The 26,002-nt window shown below is 42.7% G+C and overlaps 2 protein-coding genes across 3 annotated transcripts in view; both read left to right on the forward strand.

Annotated features, from left to right (window-relative positions):
- LOC138633185 (zinc finger protein GLIS1-like) overlaps positions 1 to 13,811 on the forward strand; it is a 37,255-nt gene extending 23,444 nt beyond the window's left edge. The window contains exons 4-9 of the mRNA XM_069719288.1: positions 3,115 to 3,228; positions 5,009 to 5,135; positions 6,792 to 6,951; positions 11,952 to 12,085; positions 12,175 to 12,273; positions 12,779 to 13,811. Of these exons, the coding sequence (XP_069575389.1) occupies positions 3,115 to 3,228; positions 5,009 to 5,135; positions 6,792 to 6,951; positions 11,952 to 12,085; positions 12,175 to 12,273; positions 12,779 to 12,921 (777 nt within the window). The 3' untranslated portion in view covers positions 12,922 to 13,811. The remainder of the gene's footprint in view (positions 1 to 3,114; positions 3,229 to 5,008; positions 5,136 to 6,791; positions 6,952 to 11,951; positions 12,086 to 12,174; positions 12,274 to 12,778) is intronic.
- Positions 13,812 to 16,366: 2,555 nt separating this feature from the next.
- LOC138633225 (trophoblast glycoprotein) lies at positions 16,367 to 21,496 on the forward strand. Of its 2 annotated transcripts, XM_069719342.1 has the most exons (3): positions 16,367 to 16,482; positions 19,372 to 19,561; positions 19,646 to 21,496. In XM_069719342.1, the coding sequence occupies exon 3, from the start codon at positions 19,648 to 19,650 to the stop codon at positions 20,878 to 20,880; it is 1,233 nt and encodes a 410-aa protein (XP_069575443.1). In that variant the 5' UTR covers positions 16,367 to 16,482; positions 19,372 to 19,561; positions 19,646 to 19,647; the 3' UTR covers positions 20,881 to 21,496. The 2 variants fall into 2 exon arrangements, with proteins under 2 accessions (XP_069575443.1, XP_069575442.1); XM_069719341.1 differs by lacking the exon at positions 16,367 to 16,482 and having other exon boundaries at positions 19,210 to 19,561.
- The last annotated feature ends 4,506 nt before the right edge of the window (positions 21,497 to 26,002 follow it).

Consider the following 26,002-nt stretch of genomic DNA (forward strand, 5'->3'; position numbering starts at 1 on the left):
CGTAGAACCGCGGTTATGTCCAGTAACCCCCCCGCCCATCCCCTCCACCCCGCCAGCCTGTCTGCCCAGGGGAAATACTGAAGTACAAAAGAAACAGCTGCATACAAGTACAGAAGGATATATTAATATATATCCAGAAATGAAATACAGCATATCTGAATGATAATTAAAAAAAAAAAAAAAAAAGGCCACAGAGTCCGAAAATATAAATACACAACACTTTGCTTTATAGCTTAAAATATTTCTTTATCATAGATAATATTCACTCTGTAATAAGAGGCGTGTACGGCCCTCTTAATGCACATAAAATCACTTTCATTTAAAGTCCCCCCCCCCCACCGCCTCTGCATAGCTGCCTGATATACAGTCTTGAGTTCTTGCGGATTGTGAAACTTGCATACCTGCCACGGATTTATTCTACAAAAACCACAGTTATTTTTACTCCTGCTGACAAGCGACGAGGATTTAGCCGTAATCCAGCAAATCAGATCTCCTATTACACGGATGAGCTGGTGCTGCACGTTGCACTCCGCTGTTATTACAACAGGGGTAGAAGGTTATTTTCCCCCTCGTGTGGTTTCACGCTGGCTAATGGCGGCTTCGCAGTTGCGTCACAAATCAAGAATCAAGACACATCTGGCGCCATCACGGAGGCTCGGAGGAGAACCGTCTGAATGTAAATAATTGCTGAGTGTAGCAACGGCCGGCCAAGAAAAGTTTTCAAGTTTGATTAAACAGCTTGTATCGTATTCCTAATATCACACGTCGGGAGATCTCTTTCCCTAAAATGAGTTCTTGTCGATGAACTTTTGGCTCGTTTGCGGCCTGTCGGAAAAGTATTAACAGCCACCTTCCATCAGTTTCTGCTAGATTCTTTACCTTCGCTGCATTTGGTGACAGTAATGATTTCCTATATCGTTAAGTGGGCGACTGCGGTTCAGGAGGTTGAGCGGGCTGAGCGCTGACTGCGAGGTTGGCGGTTGGATCCGCGGGTCCTTCTGTCCCGTCGGTGTGCGTGTGTGTGTGTGTGTGTGTGTGTGTGTGTGTGTGTGTGTGTGTGTGTGTGAACGTGAACGTGTGAATGGGAGGAAAATTGGAAAACGCTTTTTCAGACCGCGAAGGTTAAAAAGGCCGCTACGGTATATAAGCACCAACCATTTAATATCGGCATTTGGGTTGTTGACGAGTTACCAAACAAAACAATAAACACAACGCGTTGCGCGGTTGAGCTCTGCGGTGCCGGCTGATTTGTGATTTTGTTAGTTCAAACATTTCAATAAAACATCGGGAACATCTTGAAGGTCTGAGGCCCGCAGAAATGTGAACGTGCACGCATACAATGCCATATTTAGGAATGTTGCAATTACACATCTGAAATTTGAAATGCTTTTTTTTTTTTTTTTATGTTAAAAACAATTATACAAAACATTGAATTGAAAAATTAAACAAGCAGACAATAAAAAGCAACAGTTTCTTGATCCTTATTATAGTAACACATGTTCTTGTGCATTTGTTCAATAGATTATTTAAAAAAAACAAAAACTTTTTACCCTGTTTCAAGAAATACAAATATTGTTCTTTGTTTTGCATGTTTTTTCTTGCATGCATATTCCTCTCAAATACTTTTTTTTTTTTTTTTTCCATTTCTAGGATAGGATACATTTTCAGTACTACTCTGGTAGCAGCTTGTTTTTGACCCGATACATGATTTATGCTGTTCATATTAATTTTTTTATTAGTTTATATTTATTATTATTATTACATTTATACCTACCAAGTCTCTGAATGGCAGCTTTCATTTAATAAATATCGATATGCAATCTTGAAATGTTCTGCAGAACGTGAACTTAAACCCGCCGCGTTGGGTTTTACGTGCATGCAGGTCGTTATTTTCGCCCCGCAGTGTTCAGATCCTGGTTCGCAAACCGACAAGATTCATATAAATACTGTACATGTGTTTTTTGTGAAATTATAATTGACTCCACCTGTTAAATATTCGGCAATGAAAAGGCCAGAAAACATCTGTGAGGAATAAGAGTTGTGGAAATCAGCTCATTTGCTCATCTAATCGCGCAGATTTGATCAAATTGTGAAATACAGGCAGGTTTTTAACCCCCTGCTTTTTCGTCAAATGGTGCAAAAACATCTGCATGCAAGAAATCAGCGGTTTGGACAGTGAAAAACATTTGAAAGCATATTTCTTAATGTTTATGAAAATGTTTTTTATTCATTTTGGAAGGGCTCCTTTGACTCCAACCTCATTTTACCTCATTTTACTTCAGATATTTTTTTTTGCCCGTGACTTGTTTTTAATCGGTGTGAAATACCAACACGGAAATAAAGGCTCTTTTATTTACATGCAGATTGCAGTTAGCTCGTTTACAGTTTACCTTGTGTGCTCACATGGATTTATGGCTGAACTCTTCCTCTCTCTGTCTCTCTTTAAGCTCGCAGATGAAAGGTAAACACACTCAATCCTCAGCTGAGGAGCACATTATGTAAAATGTTGACACAACCACATGTTCCTTCCCCTCTCTGTTAGTGCCCTTGTCACCATAAATAACCCCATTTATAACCCCTTCATGTTTACGTGTACCACGTGGAGGTGACTCAGCGGAATTCGTATCCTTGTTTGTGAACATATTTTATGTTCGACGTCGTGTGCAGTGTGGCTGTAAAATCAACCTCGTGGTGAACGTTTTGTAGTCCGGTTTACAAAATCCTAACCTGTCACCAAATCAGGATTACACGAGATATATATATATATATATATTTGTTTTTTGGTGGATACAAGAGAGTGTTTAGTTTGTATCATTTTATAAACCATAACCACAAAGTTATGGGTTTATTTTGGTGTTTTCATCCTGTTTTCTCTTCAGAACTAACAGTAAATATCAGGTTTGAAGGAAAAATGACTGAATTACCAAAGTATGAGTCAGATAGAAAGAGAAATTACATGGAAAAAATGTTTATCTCCAAAACATCACAAACAGACTTTTACTGTTTAAATAACTGTCAACTTTTTTTTGTCTGAGAGAAGGTATGAAGAAGCCCGATTCCTCTCACCTGTCCGTCAAACCTGTGTCACCTGTCCTTGTCGTGGTTCGTTCACAGAAGCCGTACGCCTGTCAGATCCCGGGCTGCACCAAGCGCTACACCGACCCCAGCTCGCTACGAAAGCACGTCAAGGCTCACTCCGCCAAAGGCCTTCAGGAGAGGGAGGTCAAGGTAACGACACCAACTGCCCTCTCGCATGTTGGAAATTTAGCGGAGGGTAGAATACGAGGAACTTCGGAGGAGGAACAACACGCACCTTTTAATACAATATCGCCGTGTCTCTAAAACTAGATTGGATGTCGTGGATCAGTAGTAATAAAGAGGGTTTAAAAGATGTGCTTAGAAACAGATTAACAGTAAATGCATTAAAAAAAAAAAAAAAAAAAGTCATTTTCGATCATTTGCGCCTGTAATGGAGAATTGGCAATGCGCTCCAGTCTGGGGCCAATTTCACGCTTTTATAGGACAAGGGACAAAGGTAGGTAGACGGACTTCAACCGGGATTAATGGACTCTGCTTCCTTTGGCCAGGTATGGACTCGGTAATCGTTTAAGAGGAGGCGGTCCGGCCCCAAACGGGCTTTGGAGCAGTTTGTTAGTGGAGGGAATGCGATATCTAACCTCGACCATGTTTGAGCTGAACGTGCTCAACATGAGCTCGTCTGGCAGCAGTGAAGTAGCTTCAAGATGTTTCCCCAACGTGCTTTCGGCATTCTGCTGCTATAGTTTCGTCTGGTGTTGCTGACCGGCTAATCGCCACGGTTACCGAGCGATGAGGAGAGCTGATTAACACTGCCACAAAGTCGCATCTTGATTGATTTTTTTTTTTTTTTTTTACCTGGTGGAGGTCAACAGGCAGTTTGTCGGGTAAATGAGGCGTCTGTGCACTTTTCCTTTAACCTTGAGGTTTGAAATATTGCGCTTCCAAAAAGGTTTTTAGCAGTGCAATGGTTCTTCACAGAGAGACGGGACTGCTCAGAGGTCGGTGGTTATACGTCTTGTTTCTTGGAGATGGAGAGCAGCATCAGGAGGAAAGAGTGAGCGTGTTTATGATTCAGTAGGATGAAATACGACAAAACAAAATATTACGCGCACTCCGTGGAAGTCAGAATAGGGAGCCTATTGTTCGGCTTTATCTGGGCCTTGTTTGTTTTCTATGGACCGTGAGTGACACTGGGGCTTTGTGTGTACTCCCATGCCTTGTTTGGTTTAAACAGAACCACGTGTGCTTGTAAGTTGTGACATGGCTGATACGCCCTGCACTGCAGTAAACCCTGTGGGGCTAAATAAGACTTTGAAATATTAAACATGCACTTCATAAACTCCTTATGGTTATACATTTCTTTGAGCTGATGTGTCACAGCTATTGGAAGTTCGTGTGTTCATAAACACTGGTTCGGGTCAACATTTGTCGCTGGTTATTCATACCTCTTTTGTGGTTCTTGGGTGTCCTTCGCGAGCTTCTTCTGAGTCCTGAAACTGTTGATAAATCGATTTAAAAAAGTCCTGGGGGATGCTTTGTTAACGCTGCATAATAAAGTAAAATTGCCTTAACTCTGAACATTTTGGAGTAAGATTGCCAAACAAGATCTCTGGATTTGATACCTCGAGAAGCGGGATCGCCGGACAAAATGAGAACCAGGCATCTGGTGGAAGCGTCATGTCTTTGAAAAATGAACAGTAGAAAACCGCCTGCAGAACATTTATTGTCTTTCCAATTGATCTACTACATGCAATCAAAAGAGAAGTCAGTCCTTTTAAAATGTATTTCCATGGGAGTTGCATTGCTCAACAGCAAAACACAGTTGGAAGACAACTAAACTGCAGTTTTTAACATAATCACTCTCATCCCTACATGCAGGCAGCGATCCACACACGCTCACCGACACGAACGCACAACACCGTATATCATCTATGTCTATATTAGCATCTGTACTTTGTCTTATTGGCAGGTTCAAGTCCACACGATGCTGGAATCAGATATTTTGAGTGACTGTCTGGCGAGGCAACATCTCCACAGCTCGGCCTCTTCCCACCAAGGAAACAGCTCGCCTCTACCGGCTCTAGATGACTTCACAGGTACGTGCGGTTGAAAAAAAAAAAAAAAAAAAAAAGTCTGCGTTTAGCCTCCGACACCTCTGAAAATGAGCAAAAACAAAGAAAAAGGGTAATTGACCCAACACCTGGCCTGCTAAGCTGTCCCTTTGATTTCCTCCCATGGCCTCATTTGCTCCTTTTCCTCTCCCTCCTCTCTCATTCCTGCGATGATAGCTCATCATGCCAGTGTTTACCTTGTCCAATTACCGGGCACTGACTGTGGGCAAGTTGGCCCTCACCCCGCCCGTCTTTCAGCTTCTCCAAACCCGTTTTCCAGCCAGGCTCTTTTTCTTTCCCTTTCAATGGCTGAACCAGGATCAAGAAGCTGTCAGGTACACTGAGGCTCAGTTGGCAAAGGAGAGCGGAGAGCGTCCAGGAGAGCTGTCCATGTCTATTACTTCAGACTACTTGCAGTTATACCCAGAAGACATTCAGGGAAAAGCCTCAAACAGCACACTACGGGCTATGTTTCTTCAAGGCGAAACAAGCATGTCAGTGTTTAATTTTGAAAATATCCCAAGAGGACTTTCTCCTTATCAGAAACCACCAAATGTTAGGTTAGGGTTAGGTTAGGTAGTTACTTTATGAATCCCCGAGGGGAATTTTTTTTTTTTTTAAATTTTTATGTTGTAGCCTGAAACCTCCTTTCTGCATGTTAAGCATATGTACATTACAGTATACAGGCTGGATTTCCAGTGACATATCCAGTCATCGTCAGCTATGCTTAAACTAAAAGTGATGAAAGCCCTGTTGCTGCCGTGCAGGTATTTGTGTTACAGCTTCAAAATGAACAGCATGAAAACTGTCTTTTTAGTTTTGACGCTCAGCCTCGGCAGACTTCAAAGGTTGCGTCGCCAAATATGATTCGACTTACAGTCTTAGAGTGAAGATTTATCAGCGTTAAATTACCCCTAAAAACTCCTCAACCCATTCTCACAGCACTACCTACTTCTCCTCTGTCTGTTTGTTTCCTCACTGCGTCTAAAATACTCGCGTTTCATACAGAATACGCTTCTTCTGTTTCTTGTTAGCGGCTCGACTGAAAGCTTCTACGTTTGCTTTACAGCTAAAACGATTAGCTCAGCAGAAAATGATATCATAATCATTTTCAATAATTACTTTCAAAGCTGCGGGCTTTTAAGATTATATGAATAGCTGTACATTTTGAATATGTAATCGAGGTTTCGGACAGTTGGAACTTGAAGTTTGCAGACGTCACCTCAAAGTTTGGAGATTTTTTTTTTTTTTTTTATTAAGTGCGTACAGTTTTAGTTGGGTTAAAATTACATGAAGTAAAATTGAGCAGATTGATTTCTTGAAGAAGTAATTGTTGGATAAATAGCTGGCGGATGTCGATTGCAAACTTAGACAGCTAAGCTAACTGTGCTAACAAAAATCTCTAGCTCTGTATTTAGTCTTATTTTGGTAAAAACTACGGTGTTTGGACAAAAAAAAATTGAGCAGAAAGACAGTCAACGAAGGAGATTAATATGTTGTACCTTTTGCCAATCTAAGCCAGCTGTTGTTGCACAAAAAGTGTCAGCGTTCCCTTTTCCCTGGGCTACCTGCAGGCCGACATGTGTTTGCGGATATTTCGATGAAGTAAAACCACCGACGCCAGCTGTGGCTGTCTTTCAGGTGTCTACTCGAACAGCAGCACTGCCCACAACAGGGGGAATCCAGAGTTTCTGCCTCCATCAGCAGACGGCTGCTCCGGCTACCCTGCGGGCCTGGAGGGAAACTTTGATGCCAACAATCCGATATCTTCGCTGACGAGCCCGAGGAGCCTGAGAGAGGGGTGAGTGATCGAGCAGGAGATGTTGAAGGTAAATGTGTTGCATCCGGAAAGGCATTTAGGAAAACAACCGGAAACAACCGCAGCTGGAAACTGACTAGTTTTTACAACTTGCTAATGGTTGTTAAGTGCCTTGCTTATGGGCAGCAACTGCAGGGAAGTTTTTGGCCTTTTGCGTCTCAAATTTTTCTCCCTGAGTTTTGCGCTGTTGCACCATTAAGAGTATTTTCTTTTCATTAAATGCGAAACAATAAATGTCCAAAAGTATTCTTCACTGTCATGTATTTTAACATGAGGTTTGCTTTTAATCCTTGAGAGGCCGAGTACTTTAACGACATTAAAGTATGTACCCAGAGACAAACTTAGCTGGACAGTTCGTCCAAATCACAAAAACAATAAAGAATAAACATATTTTCCCACTTACCCCTTAGTGGTGTCTGGCAACGGTCTCAACTATCTGCTGCTGGGATTTCTGCTGCCAACCCAATACAATGGAGCTGAATTTCATTTTGGCAGTTTTGATTCAGAGCTATTTTTTCCTAAAGATAAATATAGTAAAAACTAACTGACCACAGTTTTCTGCTCCTCTCGGTATCAGCTCTTCCCAGGATTCACCCCAAAACTTTTGCCTTTATATCGCTTAAACGTATTTATTCGACAAATCTGACGTGTTTCAAAGCATTTTTAAGAGGTTGTAATCACTTCCTCCCTGCGGTTTGTCACCCGACAGGCTCAAACGAACCTCAAATACGAGAACACCATCAAGACCCTGTTTTGATGCGAGTCTGAAGATTTCACAGTCACTTTGCTTTCTCTCGTGTCTGGAGAGCACATGCCCAGAAACAGGGCGAGCGATGTTGAGCGTATGCATTCTTGAATAAACCAGAGACATTATCACCAGAGATGGAGTTATGGCTTTGCGGTCGCACTGATTGGGTAGTCGGAGGCCACAGAACTTATGTGTACTGTAAACTGAGACAAATTTTGTCTAGCCCTGTATAAAAGTAGATGTGAGACTAAAAAGATACAGCTGAAAGCCTGCAGGGCTGCAGTTTCTGGACAGTACGGCTTCAAATCATGGGTCATTGAAGGTTTGCCCGTAAAGTAACTTTTATTGGCACAACAGTAACAACAAAGGCAGTCTGTTTCATTAAAAAAAATAAAAAATAAAAACATTGATAAGGGCCAAAATAAAATTGTTGTGGTTTTATAAATGATAGAAAATCTTCCCATATGATGCACATTGCTTCACGTGTTTCCATGAGTTGTTTTCAAATGGGCTTTAAGTCTTGGCTGAGGTGTTAAGAGGAGTTGTTTTTTTTCTTCTCTGAGCACAAATCTAAACCTACAGTTTGAGCTTCTGCTGGAAGATTCATTATTGACCTTGGAGGAAAAAGGCAAAAAGTCTTATTTCATGGAATATGTATTCACATTGCAAGATGGACGACATGACGGCGTGACGAGTGAAGCCAAAATACCTCGTAAATGAGCGCTGCGATCTTGATGCTGCTGATGTCATATGCAACCCCAGTCTGTGAATTAGTGGTCGGACGGTGGAGTATTGAGGTCCCCCCCCTCACGTCCGTCCCTCGATACCAAGCTAAGAGTGCAACCGGTGTTGTTTTTTGGAGCCCTTGTGGCCATTAGTGGTATTGTACTTTATTATCAATTTTGAAGTTGTGGTTGTTGCCGCTTGGTTGTGTGTGTATATATACATCACCAACGAAAGGAAGGCAACTCCCATTTCTATAACGCTCAGCAGTGAACATTGTGCCGCAGAATTTAGAAAAGCTTCGGCTAATTCTGAAACAGATTTGTCAAGTTGTACGTCGTTTAAAAGCACAAAGGCTCACGATTCAAACAATCTAAACCAGAGCGTAAGAAACCAAAAAGGAGGTGATAGTTAAGGGGTTAAAAAGGAGGCAAATGCTGTGTTTTTTTCAGATCTATTTAATGTATTAACATTATTAAGATATAAACATGAATGGAAATCTGCATTGGTGTAAAAGCAATTTTTTTTTCAATAGTAGAGACAACCTGGATTTGGTCTGAGAAATTCATGTTTTGGATTAAAATAAGAAAACGCCAACGAAGCGAATATTTTACCTCCATCCTCGCCAGTATTTCCATGTGTTTAGATGAATTTGATCTCAATCACAACACCTCCAAAAAGTTGTTCTAGTGTTATTAATATAACTGCATTACACAGTTGATAATGTGCCACTTAAGGTTGGTGTGTTTTTAGCAAATTAGATTACGGTGAACATCCATGAAAGAATTAATATCCAGTAAAAACACCCTGCTTCTAACAGCTGCATGGGAACGTTTCACCTTGATTTCTTCACATGTTTAAGTCAATTTAAAATCCACCAAACAAAGTCAAATTTTGGCGAATCAGTTGTCGGGTTGTCCGTGTGCATTTTCAAGACATGTAACTGTGCTCGCCTCATCGCCGCATCTCTCGGGCCGCAAAGTGTGCCGCCAGAGCTTCCATGAAGCTATCCACAGTCTGTCCATTGACGTCTCTTTATAGTGGCGGAGGATGTCACTGAATCCCAGTGGTGCCCGCAGTATACCGCGACCTGCCAAAGCCAATACCAGACAAGCACTTGTTTTTCCCCCAAATGACTTAGCGAGACGTTAAACACGTGAAAGTAAATTCTCTTTGCTCCACGGCGCAGCCGGCATCATGCTCTGACCTCATAGGCGGCCGAGTGTTTACTCTGGCTGGGACGAGCCGTTTCGACTTCTTTTAATACTTGAGGGATTCAGAGGCCCGCCGAGGCTCGTCCATCAGCGGGTATTTGTGATGTGCAGTGTTTGTATATTTTGCGGTCGGTGAGGAGCTGGATCGGCTTTTTTGGAACGGCGTGTCCCTCAGATACAGGCGCGCTAACCAGGATGGCTCTCGCACAAAAACACTATTATACAATTTGAAGGAAAGAGATGTAATGAAGTTTACTTTGCAGAATCTCCGAGTGACATCGGACCCAAAAAGCTGGTTTTAAGTGAAATGTTTGACATGTCCTCACATTTCTGTATTTACTGTAAATCCAACATGAAATGAGCCTACTCGAGTTTCTCCAAGCACATCACTGGTAGCACTTAGATCGCATTAAATCTCCATCTGTACTTCACACATTAAACACAACCCTGTGTGATCAAATAAATCTATCACAGAAGTAATTCAGTGGTTGTTTTTGTTTTTTTTAAGCTCAAGCTGGAAACAGATCAAGTTTTTTAAGCCCAAGTAGGCACCACTGTTATATTATTATATTTTATATATATATGTACTGCGTGTAACCAACGAAAACAGTGGTGCCTACTTGGGCTTAAAAAACTATATATATATATATATGTACAAGCAGCCGGCTGCAGTTAGTTGGAAAGAAAGGAAGCGAGTGGCCGGTAAAATATGATCAGAGAAACGGTTTCCTGAGGTCGTGCTGACAGCAGCTCCCTCGGGCGGCGGAGACTTCGTTAAGCTCGACGGATCTGAGCGGTTTGGGCTCACCGTCCACGAAGCGACAGATCGGCACGGCACGGCTCAGACATCTCAGCTATGTTGTTGCAGCGATACAAGAATGTAAGCCGTGGAGCAGCCGGCGTTGTTTAGAGCTAAGGTCAGCGCTGACGGTTCAGGGGCCACCGAGGGGAATCCAGAGACGTGTCGAATTCTTGGGGCTCGCAGTCATCGCCGTGCGTTCACTTCAGCCGTCACACTATATCAAAGCCCACTTTGTTTACATAATCCTATACAAAGCCTGGCCCTTATTACCTCGGGAAGCTGCAGCCATCTGTAAGTTATATCAGTTTCAAAAAAGTCCTTCTGATTAATTTTGGCTTTTATTGTGTTTCTCCACTGAAAGCAGAGACTGTTAAATTCAGTGTAATAGCATTTGACATGGGAAATGGGTAATAAAGAGACCTGGGGATGATATATGATAGATATGTAAAGAAATCTCCAAACATTTCCTCTTTTTATAGCCGGTCACATGCAAATATAGACGGCTGCACGGGCCAGCGGCCCGTCGGTATCTCTGACAAGGCCTGGCTTGTTTATGAAGCCCGCTGAAAAACCCCTCCAGCAGAAACCAAGGCCGTCCGGCTCCCCGGGGACCAATACGCTGCAGCACATCATCCAGGAGATCTCTCAGGCCACATGAAATGCTGAGATTGAGCTCTTTGAAGGGAGGAAGGGGAGGAGAGGGGAGGGGGGAAGGGAGGATTCAAATACAATGCTGGGGGGGTTTCAGCTGCATATCTCCTCGGAGAGACATTCGGCTGCCTTTCTTTCTCCTTGTCGACTTGGCTCCACTGACTCACTCGTTTCCACGTTGAGTCAGATTGTTTGTGCACAGTCAGCACATTCTTGCAGAGAAGCGATGGATACGGCTCCGCGCAAAACCCGCCTACGTTAATCCCTCCCCTCCCCCCCCCCGAGGAGGAAACGCTTCCTTATATGAACTGTGCTGGTTTTACACGTTTGTTCTCTTTCAACAACTGTTGGTTATCTGCACTTAAAAAAAAAATGCTTTTGGTCCTGGGTTCATTTGATCCCAGATTTGTGTTGAAGTTTAGTGAGACCCAGTCAAAGCTGTCGCTCAGTCTGATTAAACCCTTCTTATTAATTCATTATCCAAATTTTCATTGTTAACGAAATTAAATTACTGGATTTCGCCTCTGGTTGCACAAAGCGTTAATACATACTTGCAGTCCGAATAAAATAATTGAACGTTAGCTCCATCTTGACAGCAGTAAAATCCTGCTTTTGCATTAATGCACGAATATTAATAATCTAATGTTGTAATATATAACAATAGTTTTAAGTAAGACTACTCCTATTTTGTTATGTTGTAATTGTATTTTCCTGATAATTACATTCATAATGTTCTGTAACATTTTGAATTTAGAGCTTTAACGTGTAATGGAGTACTTTTACTTAAATAAATTGTATTGTTGTTTATTTTTGGGACTGAAAACGTAATTTTGTCGTTTACCAGGAACAGACCAGCCTCCTTGTTCGTGTCAGCTGACTGCAGCCCAGCGAGCGCCTCCTCAGACAGGGTCGACATCAGGCTGCAGGGATACCAGAAAGCCTACAGCCAACAGCAGCAGGTGTTCTCGCAGCAGCAAGGTACCGACAGACTTCACTGAACTGTCGTCGGTGCGACCTGTTTTTAATGCTCTGGATTTCCATCAACATTTCCTCTGTGGTCCTTCAAGGCTGTCTGTATGGAGAAGGGAAGGTGGTTCAACCAGGCAGCGATGGAGGCTTCGAATCTGCCAGTTACTTCACCAACCCCTCCACCTGCCACTCTACAGGTGAGACACCATAAAAACACTTTTTTTTTTTTTTTTATATCCCTGTTTTGGTTTCCTCCACCCACTAAGTCTGCTCTGAGGTTAAAAACACTGATCCAAAACGGAAAAGTCGTGGGCGGTAAAAACAAAACAATGAGCTGAAAGTTACCAAGACATTCTCTGTAGCGACATCGAGGTAGTCATGCGAGTCGTTGTTAATATAAAAGGGCAAAATGTAAACCAAGATGCTGATTTACACATCCTGAATCAAAACGGTACATTTTAGTAAAACCGGAGCAACGAGCTGAAAGTCTGACGGTTTTCATATTTTCATTCAACAGGTTTTCAGTGTAAATTATTGGTTATAGACATCGTAAGAATTCGGAGGACAGCAATCCTTTAGCAATTGTTTGAAACACACAAGATAAGTTAGCTGACTGGCGACAAAGGATGAAAATAAACTCTTCTTTGCATTAAAAGAACGCGGCTGCTGTTAAAAACCGAATTATTATTTTTTTTTCCTCAGGGTTTGATTTGCTGCAGGACCTGCAGGGTCAGGCGGGGGGAGGTTACTCCATGCCTCCCTGCCCAGACGACAGCTTCCTCTTCCAGGCGGGAGGCGTCGACCGCTGCCTCAACCAGATCTACTCCATCTACCTGGACTCGTGATGGCAAACAGAAACGGAATCACTTTGTTTTTCCAAAAAGCTCAAAAACGCAGCGCGAACGACGCGTGACGGCCGACAATCAGTGACATCAACGACAGGCCGTACGTATACTCCAAAGACGATTTTACCAACGTTGTTCCTTCTTCTTGGCAGATGTGAAATGAATGTGTGTCAATGGGAATTTTAGGCTGAGAAACTGCAAGAAAACCGGCAAATATACGCTTAATGTCCAAATAAGGAATGACATATGTAAATAGCAATGACTTTGTTATTCAGAGATGACCACAGCATTAGTGATCTGGATAGAATGAGCTATGCGCTTTCGTTTTTCTCACTGCCACCAACGTTCAACTCATCCAATGAGGATATTTCTGCCTCCACAACAGCCAGGAAATATTAAAACAATAATCTACTGCATAATGCAGTGAACAACACAGTTTTCATTCACAAAATATTCTCATTTTTTCTGGACTTTTTTTTTGGGGGGGGGGGGTGAAATATTGGATATTTTTTACTCAATATGTGCAATGAGATAAGTGTTGGCAAGAGGCTTGATTTTAAGATGTTACAAGCCAAAAAGGTTGTGAACCATCACGTTAAATACATTTAGCGGGCGAAACACTCAAAGGAACAGTTTTTGATGACAGTTTGATGAAGTTGATGACAGTTTGGAAGATTTAGTTACTTCCAGTTTGGCTAAAAGTTACCTGAGAAAACTGTCGCTACTCTCAAACCTGGTCCTGTATGAAGGTAGCAAAATGTACCTGCCGTCCGAAAACTCTAAAAATCACTAAATGTATGTTAGATTGTATTTTCTATTGTGTGTGTGTGTGTGTGTGTGTGTGTGTGTGTGTGTGTGTGTGTGTGTGTGTGTGTGTGTGTGTGTGTGTGTGTGTGTGTGTGTGTGTGTGTGTGTGTGTGTGTGTGTGTGAGACAAGCCAAAATTTTTATAAAACAGGAGGTTTTTGTTTCATAAAAACAACTAAAAACCAGCTTGCACTTTGTTACAGCCAAATGTAAGTGTTTTGCAGTTCTTGCATATTGAACCCAAACCAAAGAAAGAACATTGTGGAGCTGAGCGCCTGTTGCAGCCACCTCGTAACTAAAATGAGGGCGTTATACACGCATTTCCAAGAGGGGGTGTTACACTACCAAATATTTTATAACGTTATAACATCACAGAGTGTCTGTGGTCTGTATATCAAAATGGATATAGTCTGAAAATTGAAGCCAATGCAGAAGTGCTTTAAAGTGCAATACCACAGAGAGCCACAAGGGCCTGGCTCAAAAACCAAAAAAAAAAATCTCTTGTTCCATAAGATTCTGATTAAAAAAGGATCAACTTCTCATGATATATAAAGTCAGTAAATGTCCTGGAGTGCAGTTAGGTTTCCACTATAGGTGGGCGGGGCATAGTGTCTGGTTCTCATTCACATCCACCTGACACTCGTCCCCAGCTGGTCCACATATGGTCACTTCTGGCTCCCAACAAAAACAAGTTGGCGACGGCCATAATGCCGGACTTGAGGCTTCAAAAACTGCTCGCAAACCGTTGGGTGACATCACGGTTGATTGGCGCTTTTAAGCGGCCGAACTGCTTTAGCGTACATCGTTTTTCAGACGCAAAATCCATTATGAAAGAAGCAGCTGTAAAAAAAAAAAAAAAATCAATACATTGTTCTGAACATTACGAATCCTGAAAAATGACTTTTCATGAAAAAATAATTCTGTCGAGAAACATCTGCTCAACTCATGGATGTATGAAGGAGAGCTGGATATTGGACTCAAATATGGCACATGCTCCGCCTTCTCATCGAACCCTCAGCAAGACAGACTAAACTAAGTGTGTTGTGAAATCTTCCTTTAATACCACAGAGTGTGTTTATCTGCTGCCTAATCTTCTTCTAACTAACGTGCCATGGAGCGAAGCCAGCTGCTTGCTGCCGGAGAGGAAACCGCAGCAGTAAACTAAAGCAGCGCTGCCCCCTCGTGTCTGAACGACTGTAGACAAATATACTGTAAATACAAATGGTGGTCCAGAGTGGGGTCAGTGTGAATGAAACTGACAAACAAAGCAACAACAACAACAACAACAAAAACCTGCACTAAAATATAGTTACTCTCAACGATCATGAATAATCTTTTGTTTTTGTAATGTTGTGTCTTGTTGCTTTTACGTGTACAGTATCCATCAGTGTTATGTTGAGTGAGAGGAAGGTGTGCATCGTTTACAATAACTTCTCTGCACTCTCTCTTCTATCTCATCGCTGAGACTTTACGTCTTTAAATGACCAACCAGAAAATGTTTACACTGATTTTGTAGCAGTTCAGAGATTTCTTGTTAATGTCATTGAACAGTGTATGAAAATGCATCTGTCTTTTATATCTTAATAAAAAAAATCAGTTTCTATATGTTTTTTTGTTTAGCAACTAATCCTTCATTTTCTCTCTCGATTACCTGGTAAGCCAGGTGGAGCGGTGGTATTCCTGCATTATTTATTTCACTGTCGTATGACAGATTAAAGTATTAAAGGTTCAGATTTCAGAGGTTGAAATCAACCAGTGAAATGTGCCTGAAACAATCAACTAATGATTAAACTGATTGTCATGAGCTCAGTAATGCTGCCATCAATTGGTGAAACATTAAAATAACAACTGTCGAGGAGAAAGCTGATAGATAGATAGATAGATAGATAGATAGATAGATAGATAGATAGATAGATAGATAGATAGATAGATAGATAGATAGATAGATAGATAGATAGATAGATAGATAGATAGATAGATAGATAGATAGATAGATAGATAGATAGATAGATAGATAGATAGATAGATTTAATTGGTGTTTATTCGGTGAATCATTCTAAAGTAGGTTTTATTAAATTTGTTTTCCTCCTATTCTGTTCTTAACTTTAACTTCGTTTATTTACATTTTACCGGACTCCTTGTTTTACTTTTGGGAACTATTTTACTTTACTCTTTGACTTGTAGGACTTCTATCAGAGGTGCTACATTGATCCAGTTTGATTGATTAATTTGACGTCATATTTTTTTGACCTGTCGAATTAATGTGCACTTTTCCCACAAATTTCAAACTATTTGAATCTTCTTAAAGTGACATTAGACCCGTGTCTAACGGGCGAGTCTGCGAAAAGTCACTTCTGCCACCAGGCGGCGCTGTGACATCAAACAGCTGCAGCAGCTCAGGTAAACTTTCCACCGAGCGCAGCGACCTGGTCAAATCTGGCGTCCTCAATCAGATAAACCGCAACAAAAACGTCCTTTAAACTGAGCAGTGTGTATGGATCAACTTTATTTACACCCTCACACAGAGACGCGCGCACATGCACGCACACATGCACGCACGAACAGCAGGCTGTATTTCCACATTCCGCTCGGACGGAGACACACCCTCGGATCCGGAGGAGGAGAGCTGCAAGCCGGGACACTTGATGGGATGCGGAGAGGAGAGAGACGTCGCCGTGCGTCATGTTTTGAGTCCTCCATCAGAGTTTCAGAGCTTCAGAGAGCAACAGGGCTGCAGCAGACATGGAGACCGCGGGTAAGACAAACACACGATGACGCTTTATTTACACCTGGACTGGGTTGGTTTTTTTTTTTTTTTTTAATTTTAACATGTGCAGTCATGTTTTAAGAAGTTTTCCTGTGTTTGCGTCATTGGTTTACACTTTGTTTTTGATCATAAAGGTTTGCATTTTGCACATTTTGCAGTGAGAGGTGAGGAGTGAGGCTGTTAATGTTATTGTTTTCGAAAAAAAAACCGAGGATTTAGAGGTCGTGGGGTGAAGCATCCTCACAGAAACCTCACTTCATCTACCGGGAAAATGTACTTAACATCAAATTATCTAATTAACTGGATTTTTCTACATTATATTGACTCAGTAAACCCTTTCCACACTTAGCTGTACTTTAAAATGTGTATATTTTTAATGGTATTAAGTCTAAAGGAATAAACCTTCTGGGCATCAAGTCCCCCAGATTCCCAGATGAAGTACCAGCGGCAGGCCTCGTGTGTCCTCAGCTGCGGCCCTGATTTTATCCCTCTGATGAAACTGCATGAAAGAATGGAGTTCGTTATTTCAGAGGAAGCTCTGCTGCCAGAGAGGATGTAGCAACTCTCATTGTTGGCGAGTGAGATCATCCACTTTTTCCAGATTTAAAGTCCTCCGTTAGGATGAAGAGGCTCCACTCTCCGAAGGTCAAACCAAGCGCGTCAGAAATCCAAAGATCGACTCGTCCGTCGCTGTTGAGGCTGAATGCTCGATTGACACGAAGCTCGAGCAGGGCAGATCTCCTCGCCTGTAACCTTTACGCACCTCTTATCAGCCTCGAGTTTGACCCGTCAGGCATTAAAGTCATCTGCACCGCTGAATGCGTCGACTCAGCAACACACCACAAGAGCCGTCCAAACTTAGCTCCTACGTTTGGAGCGAAGACACTCAAATCAGGCAAATTATGACCTTCGTGTAACCACGGTAACCCGCTACTTTTCCTTTTCTGTGTTCAGCGACGGCCCTTTGAGCCTGCTGATAGCCATCACTCAGAACAAAAGCTTTTCAGAGTGCTGTGCAGCATGCAAATAATTACAGAGTTAGAGGATATGAAATGCCACAAGGGCTCAATTCACAAAGAGTTATCTCCCGACTCTGCAGTTCCCCATAATTTTAGTGACTTTCAGCTTTTTGCTTTTGTTTCTGGCCTGCACATTTCCTGTTTTGGTTCACGCTCACCGCTCTCGTTAGTGTCGTTTCAAGAACCGACCGCCTGCACGGCACCAAACGGCAAACCGGCTGCTGGGCGCGGTGGAGCGTTTAGCTGCAGTTTGTGGAGACCAAAACGAGAGGTCAAAGGTGACTGTACATTCACCAGGGGTCCAGAAAACTCGAGCGATTCTCGCTCCGTGTCTGCTGCATACCATGATTGCCAAATCAACCAATACATCAAGTAGGTGAGCTACAGTCGGTCCAATAAATCACTCGCTAGTGGACAGATAATTAACAACAGATTCCAGTCCAGAAATGTCAAATGAGGTTTATCCAGGTTTATCTGTAACTCTTAGTTACAGAGACCACTGACAACTTGGTTTTCCAACTTTAACGTGACACACTAAGTTTGTACAGTATTTTGGTCACAGTTCTGTTGAAACAATTCATTTCGTGTTTTTTTTGTTGTTTTTTTTTGGAACGAGTGGATTTTTGACACTTTGCCGTAAAATGTTCTTTTACCCATTTATATTGTTTTGGATGGATCGGTTCCCTTTTTGATCATTAGTTGTGGTGAGATTTTGTGATTTGAATTTGAATGTTCTCAGTTCATCACCTCAGGAGGTGAAGCGAGGTTTGTTTGTGGTCACCGGAGGCCTGCATGGTCACATTAAGGCTCCAGCTGACAACGGTGGTCCTGCCTAAAAACCCCTCCGCTTGGTACGGAACCGGCCCGTTGTTGGGGAGTTAGCACATTCCTGCCTCCGAGCTGCGGAGCAGCTTTTCAGTCCCATTGTGGAGGGCGAAAACAAACGCACTCTCCCTCCCGCTCCCTCTCATCCCGCCCGCTTCACATGTAAGTCATTTGGAAAAGACAGGCTTCGTTTATTGTCGACCACATGTGCTTTTTGTAATGGTCGGGGTGGCGTCGCAGCACGCAGGAGTTTTAGGAAGTGACCGGCAATTAGTTTATTGGTGTGTCTCCGAGCAGGGTTTCCTAAATGTTGTCATGTCACGCTCTCGTGAAGCAGAAACGCACGGCAGCAGTGAAACCTGAGTTCAAAATAGTCGCGAAGAGGTGAAATTACACCCGAAGTGAAACACATTATTTTGGGGACCATCCTCATTGACAGTGTTTTCTACTTTATGTGCTTAGATGTTTGTTTTGTTCCTGCTCATTTATATAATGAACCTGCCCTGCAAACTGTAACGAGCTGTGTGGCTACCTGTGGCACGTTTACATTCAATTCCGATAACCGTATTTAAAGATCTGTCAATATATTTGGTAGTAATATGTTGCATTGCATTTTGTTTGGTGAAGTTAGGCTTTGGTTAACATTTACATAAAGTAAATTCAAGCTTAAACTCAAATAAGTACCATTTTATTTACTTTCCAATGTGATGAAACAAGTGAAAAACAAAAGTTTTATGAGGAGGGAAAATGAAACCTCCGTTATTTCTGAATCTGGCTGCAATTATAAACCTACAAATGCTGGCTCTTGTTCCAAAGTGCTGGTTTCTTGATTCATATTGATATAAAAAATTTAAAAAAAAAGTGAGTAAAAGCCAGGTCCTGTAACATCAGTTCCAGATTTGAGGTGTCAGTCTGTCTTGTTAACCTTCGTCTCCGGCTTTACCTTCCATCCGTGTTTGTGTAACTCCCATCTGCCAATTAACAGCATCACCTCCACCGAGAGTCATCGAAGCATCTGTTTCCTCTCCCGCAGCCGAACGCTGGACTCCCGATCCCCAGTGAGCCGTGTCGCCATGCCAACTCCTTCGATCCTCACAGCAACCGGGAGTCCTCAGAGAAGCTGCTAGGTTTACGAGCCCATTTACATCTGTGTTAGCCTACATACAGCGGATCCCCCGGCGGCACCGAGAGAGAGAGAGAGAGAGAGAGAGACCAGTAGGCAGGTAGGGTGGAGGAAGAGGAGGCCGAGGACGCCACGGTGGTAACGTGGAGCGATGAAGTCACGTTTTCCGTCTTCTCTGTTTCAGACATGGTTTTGCGGTGGAGTCTCGTGCTGATGTTCCCGTTGCTGGTGAAGACGGGACTTGTTGTCGGGTGCGTTTGTCCTGCGGCCACCGTTTTGTCCCAGTTTCCCTCCGAGGTTCCTGCTGACGTCTGCTGCCTGAACTACTCCGGCTCCGCTTTCGGCCGTGTGCGCTGGTCTGTGTTTACCAATGAGACAAACGTCGAGACGCTGGACCTCTCCAACTGTAATATCAGCTCTGTTCATGTCGACGGCGAAGAGGCCTCGGCGCTTCAGAAGGTTTACTTGGGTCAGAATAAACTAACGACGTTGCCGCGGGAGTTTCTGGCCAACCAGCCCGGCCTGCTGGAGGTGGACCTGAGGGGGAACCGGCTTCAGGAGCTTCCTGAGGGCTTCCTCCAGGACTCTGACAGCCTCCAGAAGTTGTATCTGCAGGGGAACCAGCTACGCCTCCTCCCTGGTTCTGTGCTGCAGAAGCCCGGCCTCCAGCGGCTGGAGCTGGATGGCAACCAGTGGGACTGCTCCTGTGTGCTGCTGGGAGGCCTGGAGGCCGGCAGGCGGGCGAACGGGACCGCCAGACTCCAGGACCTGGTGGGGAACTTGACCTGCTCGTCTCCCCGCCACCTGGCCGGCAGGACCGCGTGGTCGCTGAGGCCCAACGACGCGTGTCGCCCCGCCGGCCTCACAGCGCTCTTCATCGTGCTCCCCCTCCTCATCCTCTCCGCCTTGCTGCTCTGCTGGTGCTGCGGGAGGAAGAGGAAGAAGAAAGAGGCGCCCGTGTTCAGCAGCTCGAAGAAGAAGAGGGCGTCCGGCTCCAGCAGCAACGGCCAGAAGCGCCGCAGCAAGCAGCAGCCTTCAGCCGCCGAGCAGGGCAAAGCCGGAGACCGCGGCAAAGAGGGGATCGTAAAGAACCAGCTGCTGCTGCGCCCGGCCTCCACCCTGCTGGGCAGCACCAGGGACATCTACGAGGAGGTGGAGATCAAGCTGGGCTCGGTGGACTCTCTTCCCCGGGTCTCCTCGCGCTGCTCCGGCTCCACGGAGGGCAAGCAGAGCTCCCAGGAGCCCGACGGGGCCAGTAAGACGGAGCCGGACGCGGTCAGTGTGACGGAGGTGATGAAGGACTCGGCTGACCGGGAGAAAGCTTACCTGACTCAGTCCACCGAGTACTACAGCCTGGTGCCGGGTATCGAACTGGAGGACTCGGACCACGCCGAGTATGAGAACGTCGACCTCTCGTGACATCATCTTAAAGGAATAGGTCAACATTTTGGGAATTAAATGCTTTTGTTTTCTTAGCGAGCGTTCACTGAGATGATCTGCAGCTTTTAAAATCCCATAAAACCATCGCAGTGAGTGAACAGGTATCGCCACACATTTTTGTGCGTTTGGTTTTTGTTTATGTTCTCCTCACTGATTTGTTCAAACCAGAACTTCAAAGTCTGGATTGATTCAGCCATTGATTATCTTTTCTTTTTTTTTTAAATCCCCAAAAAATAACAACAAAGGTTTTTTTTTGTTTTTTTACTTTAACGTGTATGTTTGCTTATTTAGACATAAATATTTAGTGTTATAAAGATACTTTGGAAGCAAAATTTCCAGGAGCCACAGGATGCTGTTAGCCTAGCTTAGCATAAGGACTCGAAGTAGCCAGTTAGCTTTTAGCGTCACTGCTTTTGTCACTTTAGTTTCTAGTGTTGAATTGTATATTTGGCTTTTGTCTCATTTACGTCGTACATCGAAACTCGGCAAGATATCGCATCGAAACTCGCCGTTCCATCGCGTGAGACGGGAAAAAAAGCGGGTAAGACGGTTCGGGATAAATCTTCACCCTCGAGGAAGCTTCACGCATCGATACGACGGGAAAACAAAATGACGTGAAAATGTGAAAACGTTCACCCGCGAATATTTTGCATTCAAACTATTCATACTGGCAGCACTTCCAATTTGCAACAGCTGTTCGGAAAAAAGCTTCAAATCGATCAAAAACCCTCCGTTTCCTGAAAACTCAACGCCGGTCTGCTGGATTTTTAGACGCCAACGGCCAAAAGTTGCGCGTTTAAGTTTACGAAACGTTGCCGTGTGCCGGTTTGATTGGGACCTTTTACCGAGTTGATGGACTTATTTTTAACCTCGGAGAGAGCCTGGCGAGCTGTTTACCCCCCCCCCTCCACCCCCTTCTTCCCGTCTTTTATGCTGAACTAAACCAACCTCCTCTCGGCTCAAACTCCACGTTTAAAGCTCCATTAATGAACAATGTGCGCAAGAAAGTGTATTTCCTAAAATATGGTATTATTTGAAACGCGCTCAAAGCAAGTTATCTATTGAAGGACGGTGTGGTCCGGCCTCCGCAGGATCACAATGTAAGAGGAAGTGGTTTAATCCGGAGCTTTTCCTGTGGGACCTGAGGAACGCAGTGACGCTTTGAAAGGGAGGCCAGCTTTTTCTCTGGAAAAAAATAAATAAATAAATAAAATTTCGACACTTTTTCTATTTAATGCGGAGTCTCGTTCGAGCGTAGGTGTTGCTGTCAAAGCCGCAAAGAACAGGACATATATATTTTTTTTGTAATTCCTTTGCTTTCTTATTCTCAGTAGAGAAGGTGTTTGCACGTCCTTTCCTTTACCTCACCCGGCTGCAACTGTCCTACGCGTTCCAGTTCGACTTGTTACTTTCCCGACGAAATTCCTTCACCTTAAGCTGCACAACCAGAAATGCAGTCGGCGGACGGTGACTAATCCCGTCGCAACGCTCGCCGTTAATCCAGAATGAAATGTGGAATGTAAACCTCGGATGACAAGTTTATATTTATATGCCATTCATTGTTAACGAAGGATAAAAGGACAGGTTTGTTTTGTTTTGTTTTTTTTTTTTGCTCTCGCTGTGTGTCACACCCTGAAATGTGCACGTAGGTTGGAAAATGTTCAGGACGGTCTGGTCCAAACGCTGGTTTGGGATAAACATCTGTTTAGCTGCCGGCTCAGTAAACTGGAGAGAAGACCTGCACAAAAGACAACGGTGAACGTTCGTGAAGGTGCAGGATGCAGACATTCGATGGTTATCTGAAATGTGGAAAACAGGCAGACGTCTCGGTCTCGCGCTTGCTGACCTTGAGAGCTAATTGGTTTCGGCGAGAGAGACGGACGGTGCAGAGAAGAAGGGTGGGGAACTTCCTGGAATTGAAGAAAAAAAACAAAACTGAGGTGTATTTTCCAGGCGGGTTTTCACATATCTTCCAACGAAGCTCTATTTCTATTTCTATTTTCTAGTTTACTACTTTCAAAATGCCAAAAGCTCTTTGGTCAAAAGACAGAAACACAAAAGACTGAATGTTGCATTTTGTAATTTTTTATTTTATTTTATTTTTTTTTACAATTTCTGCACAGAAAAATAACATCCATCAAATTTAAACCGGGCCGCGCAGAGCTTCTGGTTTTAGGAACTTGTCCTATAATAACTGTTTCCCACGCTTGATTCCTGACTGATATTCACATAATCAGGCTTCTTATTTCTAGTACGCGATTTCAGATTTTGCCTAAATGACATCTTTCTGGTAGACTGGAGTTAGCGAGCAAATTAAGCTAAAGTGCTTCATAAATTGGTTAAAAACAATCAACAGAAGACTTTTTAATATTTTCTGCTGTTGTTTTAAAACAAGAATGTTTAAAAAAAAAAAAAAAAAAAGACTGCATGATGTAAATAGCAGCAGAAAAACATCCCGATAACGAGTTTTGCTCGGGCTCCTGCGAAATAAATTAAATCGTTAATTGTGTTCTTTGGCCTGAAAACTTAACACTCAACTATGAGCTAGTTAGCCGACCGCGCTAACGGTTGAAGCTTTTGAGCCTTTTGTTTTGGAAAAATGTAAAAAGGAAACCAGATTTTACTATACTGAGAATAGTTCTTACAATATGGCCATAACAATCTAAAATTGTACAGGCCTGTAGCTGTAATGTTTTATATTACTGGGCCTAAGCAGTTTGAAATTGGGCCTTGTGACGTGTTTAACGGGAGTCTTACCCTAAATACTAAAACTCCTTCAGCACCAGCAAATAACGCGTCAGAAGCATCGATTATCTCTCTGAAATAAAACGGGAATACTGGTATCGTATGTAAAAAGCACTGATTTCTATCATTATGTTTATTCTGGAAGATGCACTACCTTCACTGTTTTTGTATGTCAAACATTTTAACATTGAAAAATAAACCGTTTTAAAAAAAAAGAAGATTTTTCTGCTTTTTAATGGCGATTAACAACACCAGAAACACAGAAACAAAACCCAATCTGTGCCATTAGTCCGCTCCATCTTTGAAGACGTGCTCCAGATCTTTTCATTCAAGCTCATCTCTTTCTGCCCCGACAATGACCCGGGCCGGCCCCGGCTACCTGAAATCCCACTTTTCTTTTGAGCTCTAATTTCACTCACCGTGGGAAGTTGTAATTACAGCATTGGGTTACTGAAACGATCAGCACGGAGCTGCTCTCCCTGAGCCGTTCTCAGAGGTCTTAGCCCCCCGACCGGCGGATCCCATAAATGAGGCCGGGAAATGACTTTGGCTTAAACTGTTGTTGGAGAATCCACGGATGCTAATCTGGGAGTGTGTTTCTTCGAGATCAAAATCACTGACCAACCATTGTTGTGTGGTAGATCTGATATACAGGATAGAAACCTAAACATGGGAACAATACTAACACAGACATGAGGATTGGTATCATGGAAAATTGTTCTGCGCCTCAGAAGCAACAGAATTATAACTTCACTTTAAGAAAATGTTGAAAACTAAAACGACTAATCTGTACTTTCATTAAGAGGAAACACTGTAATTGAGGATATAACATGGTGAATCACAACAGTGATTGTTTTTAGTCAATAAAGGAGCCACTGGGTGTCTTTGTTTATGAGAAATACAGATAGTGAGACCTCAGGGCGGAGGCGCGGAGGCACGCTGCACATCACAACAGTGCCATCTGGTGACAGGAATTGAAATTACACAACACAAATAGCTCTTGAGGGATTTAATTGTGCACAAAATCATAAATCTGCAGGTAATAAATTCAGTAATAAATGTGAGGCTCATCAGTCCGCTGCAGATTCAGACAGAGAACAGGGAAGTCCACAGTGATTGCTAGTCCGGGCTCCGATGGAGGATACATGACCTCATAAATATCCAGTCAGGGGAGAACAAACAGTCAGCGGATAAAACACGGCTGGAGGAGGAAGGAAAAAAAAAAAAAAACAGAGTCTGATTTACAGTGGACTGCTGTAACGATGTGAAAAACAAACAAGTGAGCTGAGTACAGCAGCCAATGATAAAAGGGTGCGAGACAGAAAGGATGGATCCAGCTGACAGGTCCAAAGTTTCGACAGCTGTTATAACTGTCACCAGTAAATAACAGCAAAAAGCCTACGCGCAATCTGTGTGTTTTATTAGATTTTTCTACGGCGGGGCATCAGATCCACGCAGATAACAGGTCCAAGATTTGTGTAGCATCTGTAAAAGACAGTTAAATAGAAAATGTGTTAATTTGAATATCAAACTTTTTTTTTTCTGCCTTCTAAATGTAAATAAAACTTTATTCAATCAGTGAAAACACTTACAGCATTAAAAAAAAAGAGCTTTCAAAGAAGATACCCTCATCAAATACACAAAACATTTAACATGCGTACAAGCTGTTGTGGTAAATAAAAATAAATAAATTCCAGATTCGTATTTTCCAAAGTAATGATAAAATAAAAGTTTGTCTTGGACGTGAGGTCCTGTCTGGTAAATCATCTGTTATTGTTTTATAACCTCTAGCAGCACACACACAATAAAAAAAAAGGCCATTTTTAAACCAATGCATCCCTGAGTGTAATAAAAAATTTGTAGACTCAAAGAAAATTATTTAACAGTTATTTTGATACTATATTTTATAACATTTTTTAAATTTAATTTGGCACAAACATTCACTTGAACTCATGGTTGTTTGGTGTTCAAAGGTCAAAGGACCTCACAAAGCACTTCTGCTGTTATGACCAATTTCACATAGAAGTCTAAAAGGATAAAATGATGACGGTTTGTATCCAAAAGGTCAAAGGTCACATTCATTGTGACATCAAAATATTCTCCACTTTTCTTGTCATTATATACATTATTTAGCGCCATAACTTAGAAACAGAAGGAGAGATTTCCCTCACATGGATGTACACCTCCAGTTTGAAGTATAAATGGCTCTGAAATAGGAGATATAATCTGTTTCTACTATTTTAGTGGGTTTTGTTATTTGGAACAATTATTTTCCGAACATCTTGTAGAATAAATGAGTCGTGAAAAGATGATTATTAAACGTTTTCAACATCAACAGAGTCACATCAGCTGTAAT

This window comes from Brachyistius frenatus, unplaced genomic scaffold (genome assembly GCF_029030835.1).
Source record: "Brachyistius frenatus isolate BFR_SWC_R1_liver_20210118 unplaced genomic scaffold, ASM2903083v1 Contig_211, whole genome shotgun sequence".
Classification (NCBI taxonomy): domain Eukaryota; kingdom Metazoa; phylum Chordata; class Actinopteri; family Embiotocidae; genus Brachyistius; species Brachyistius frenatus.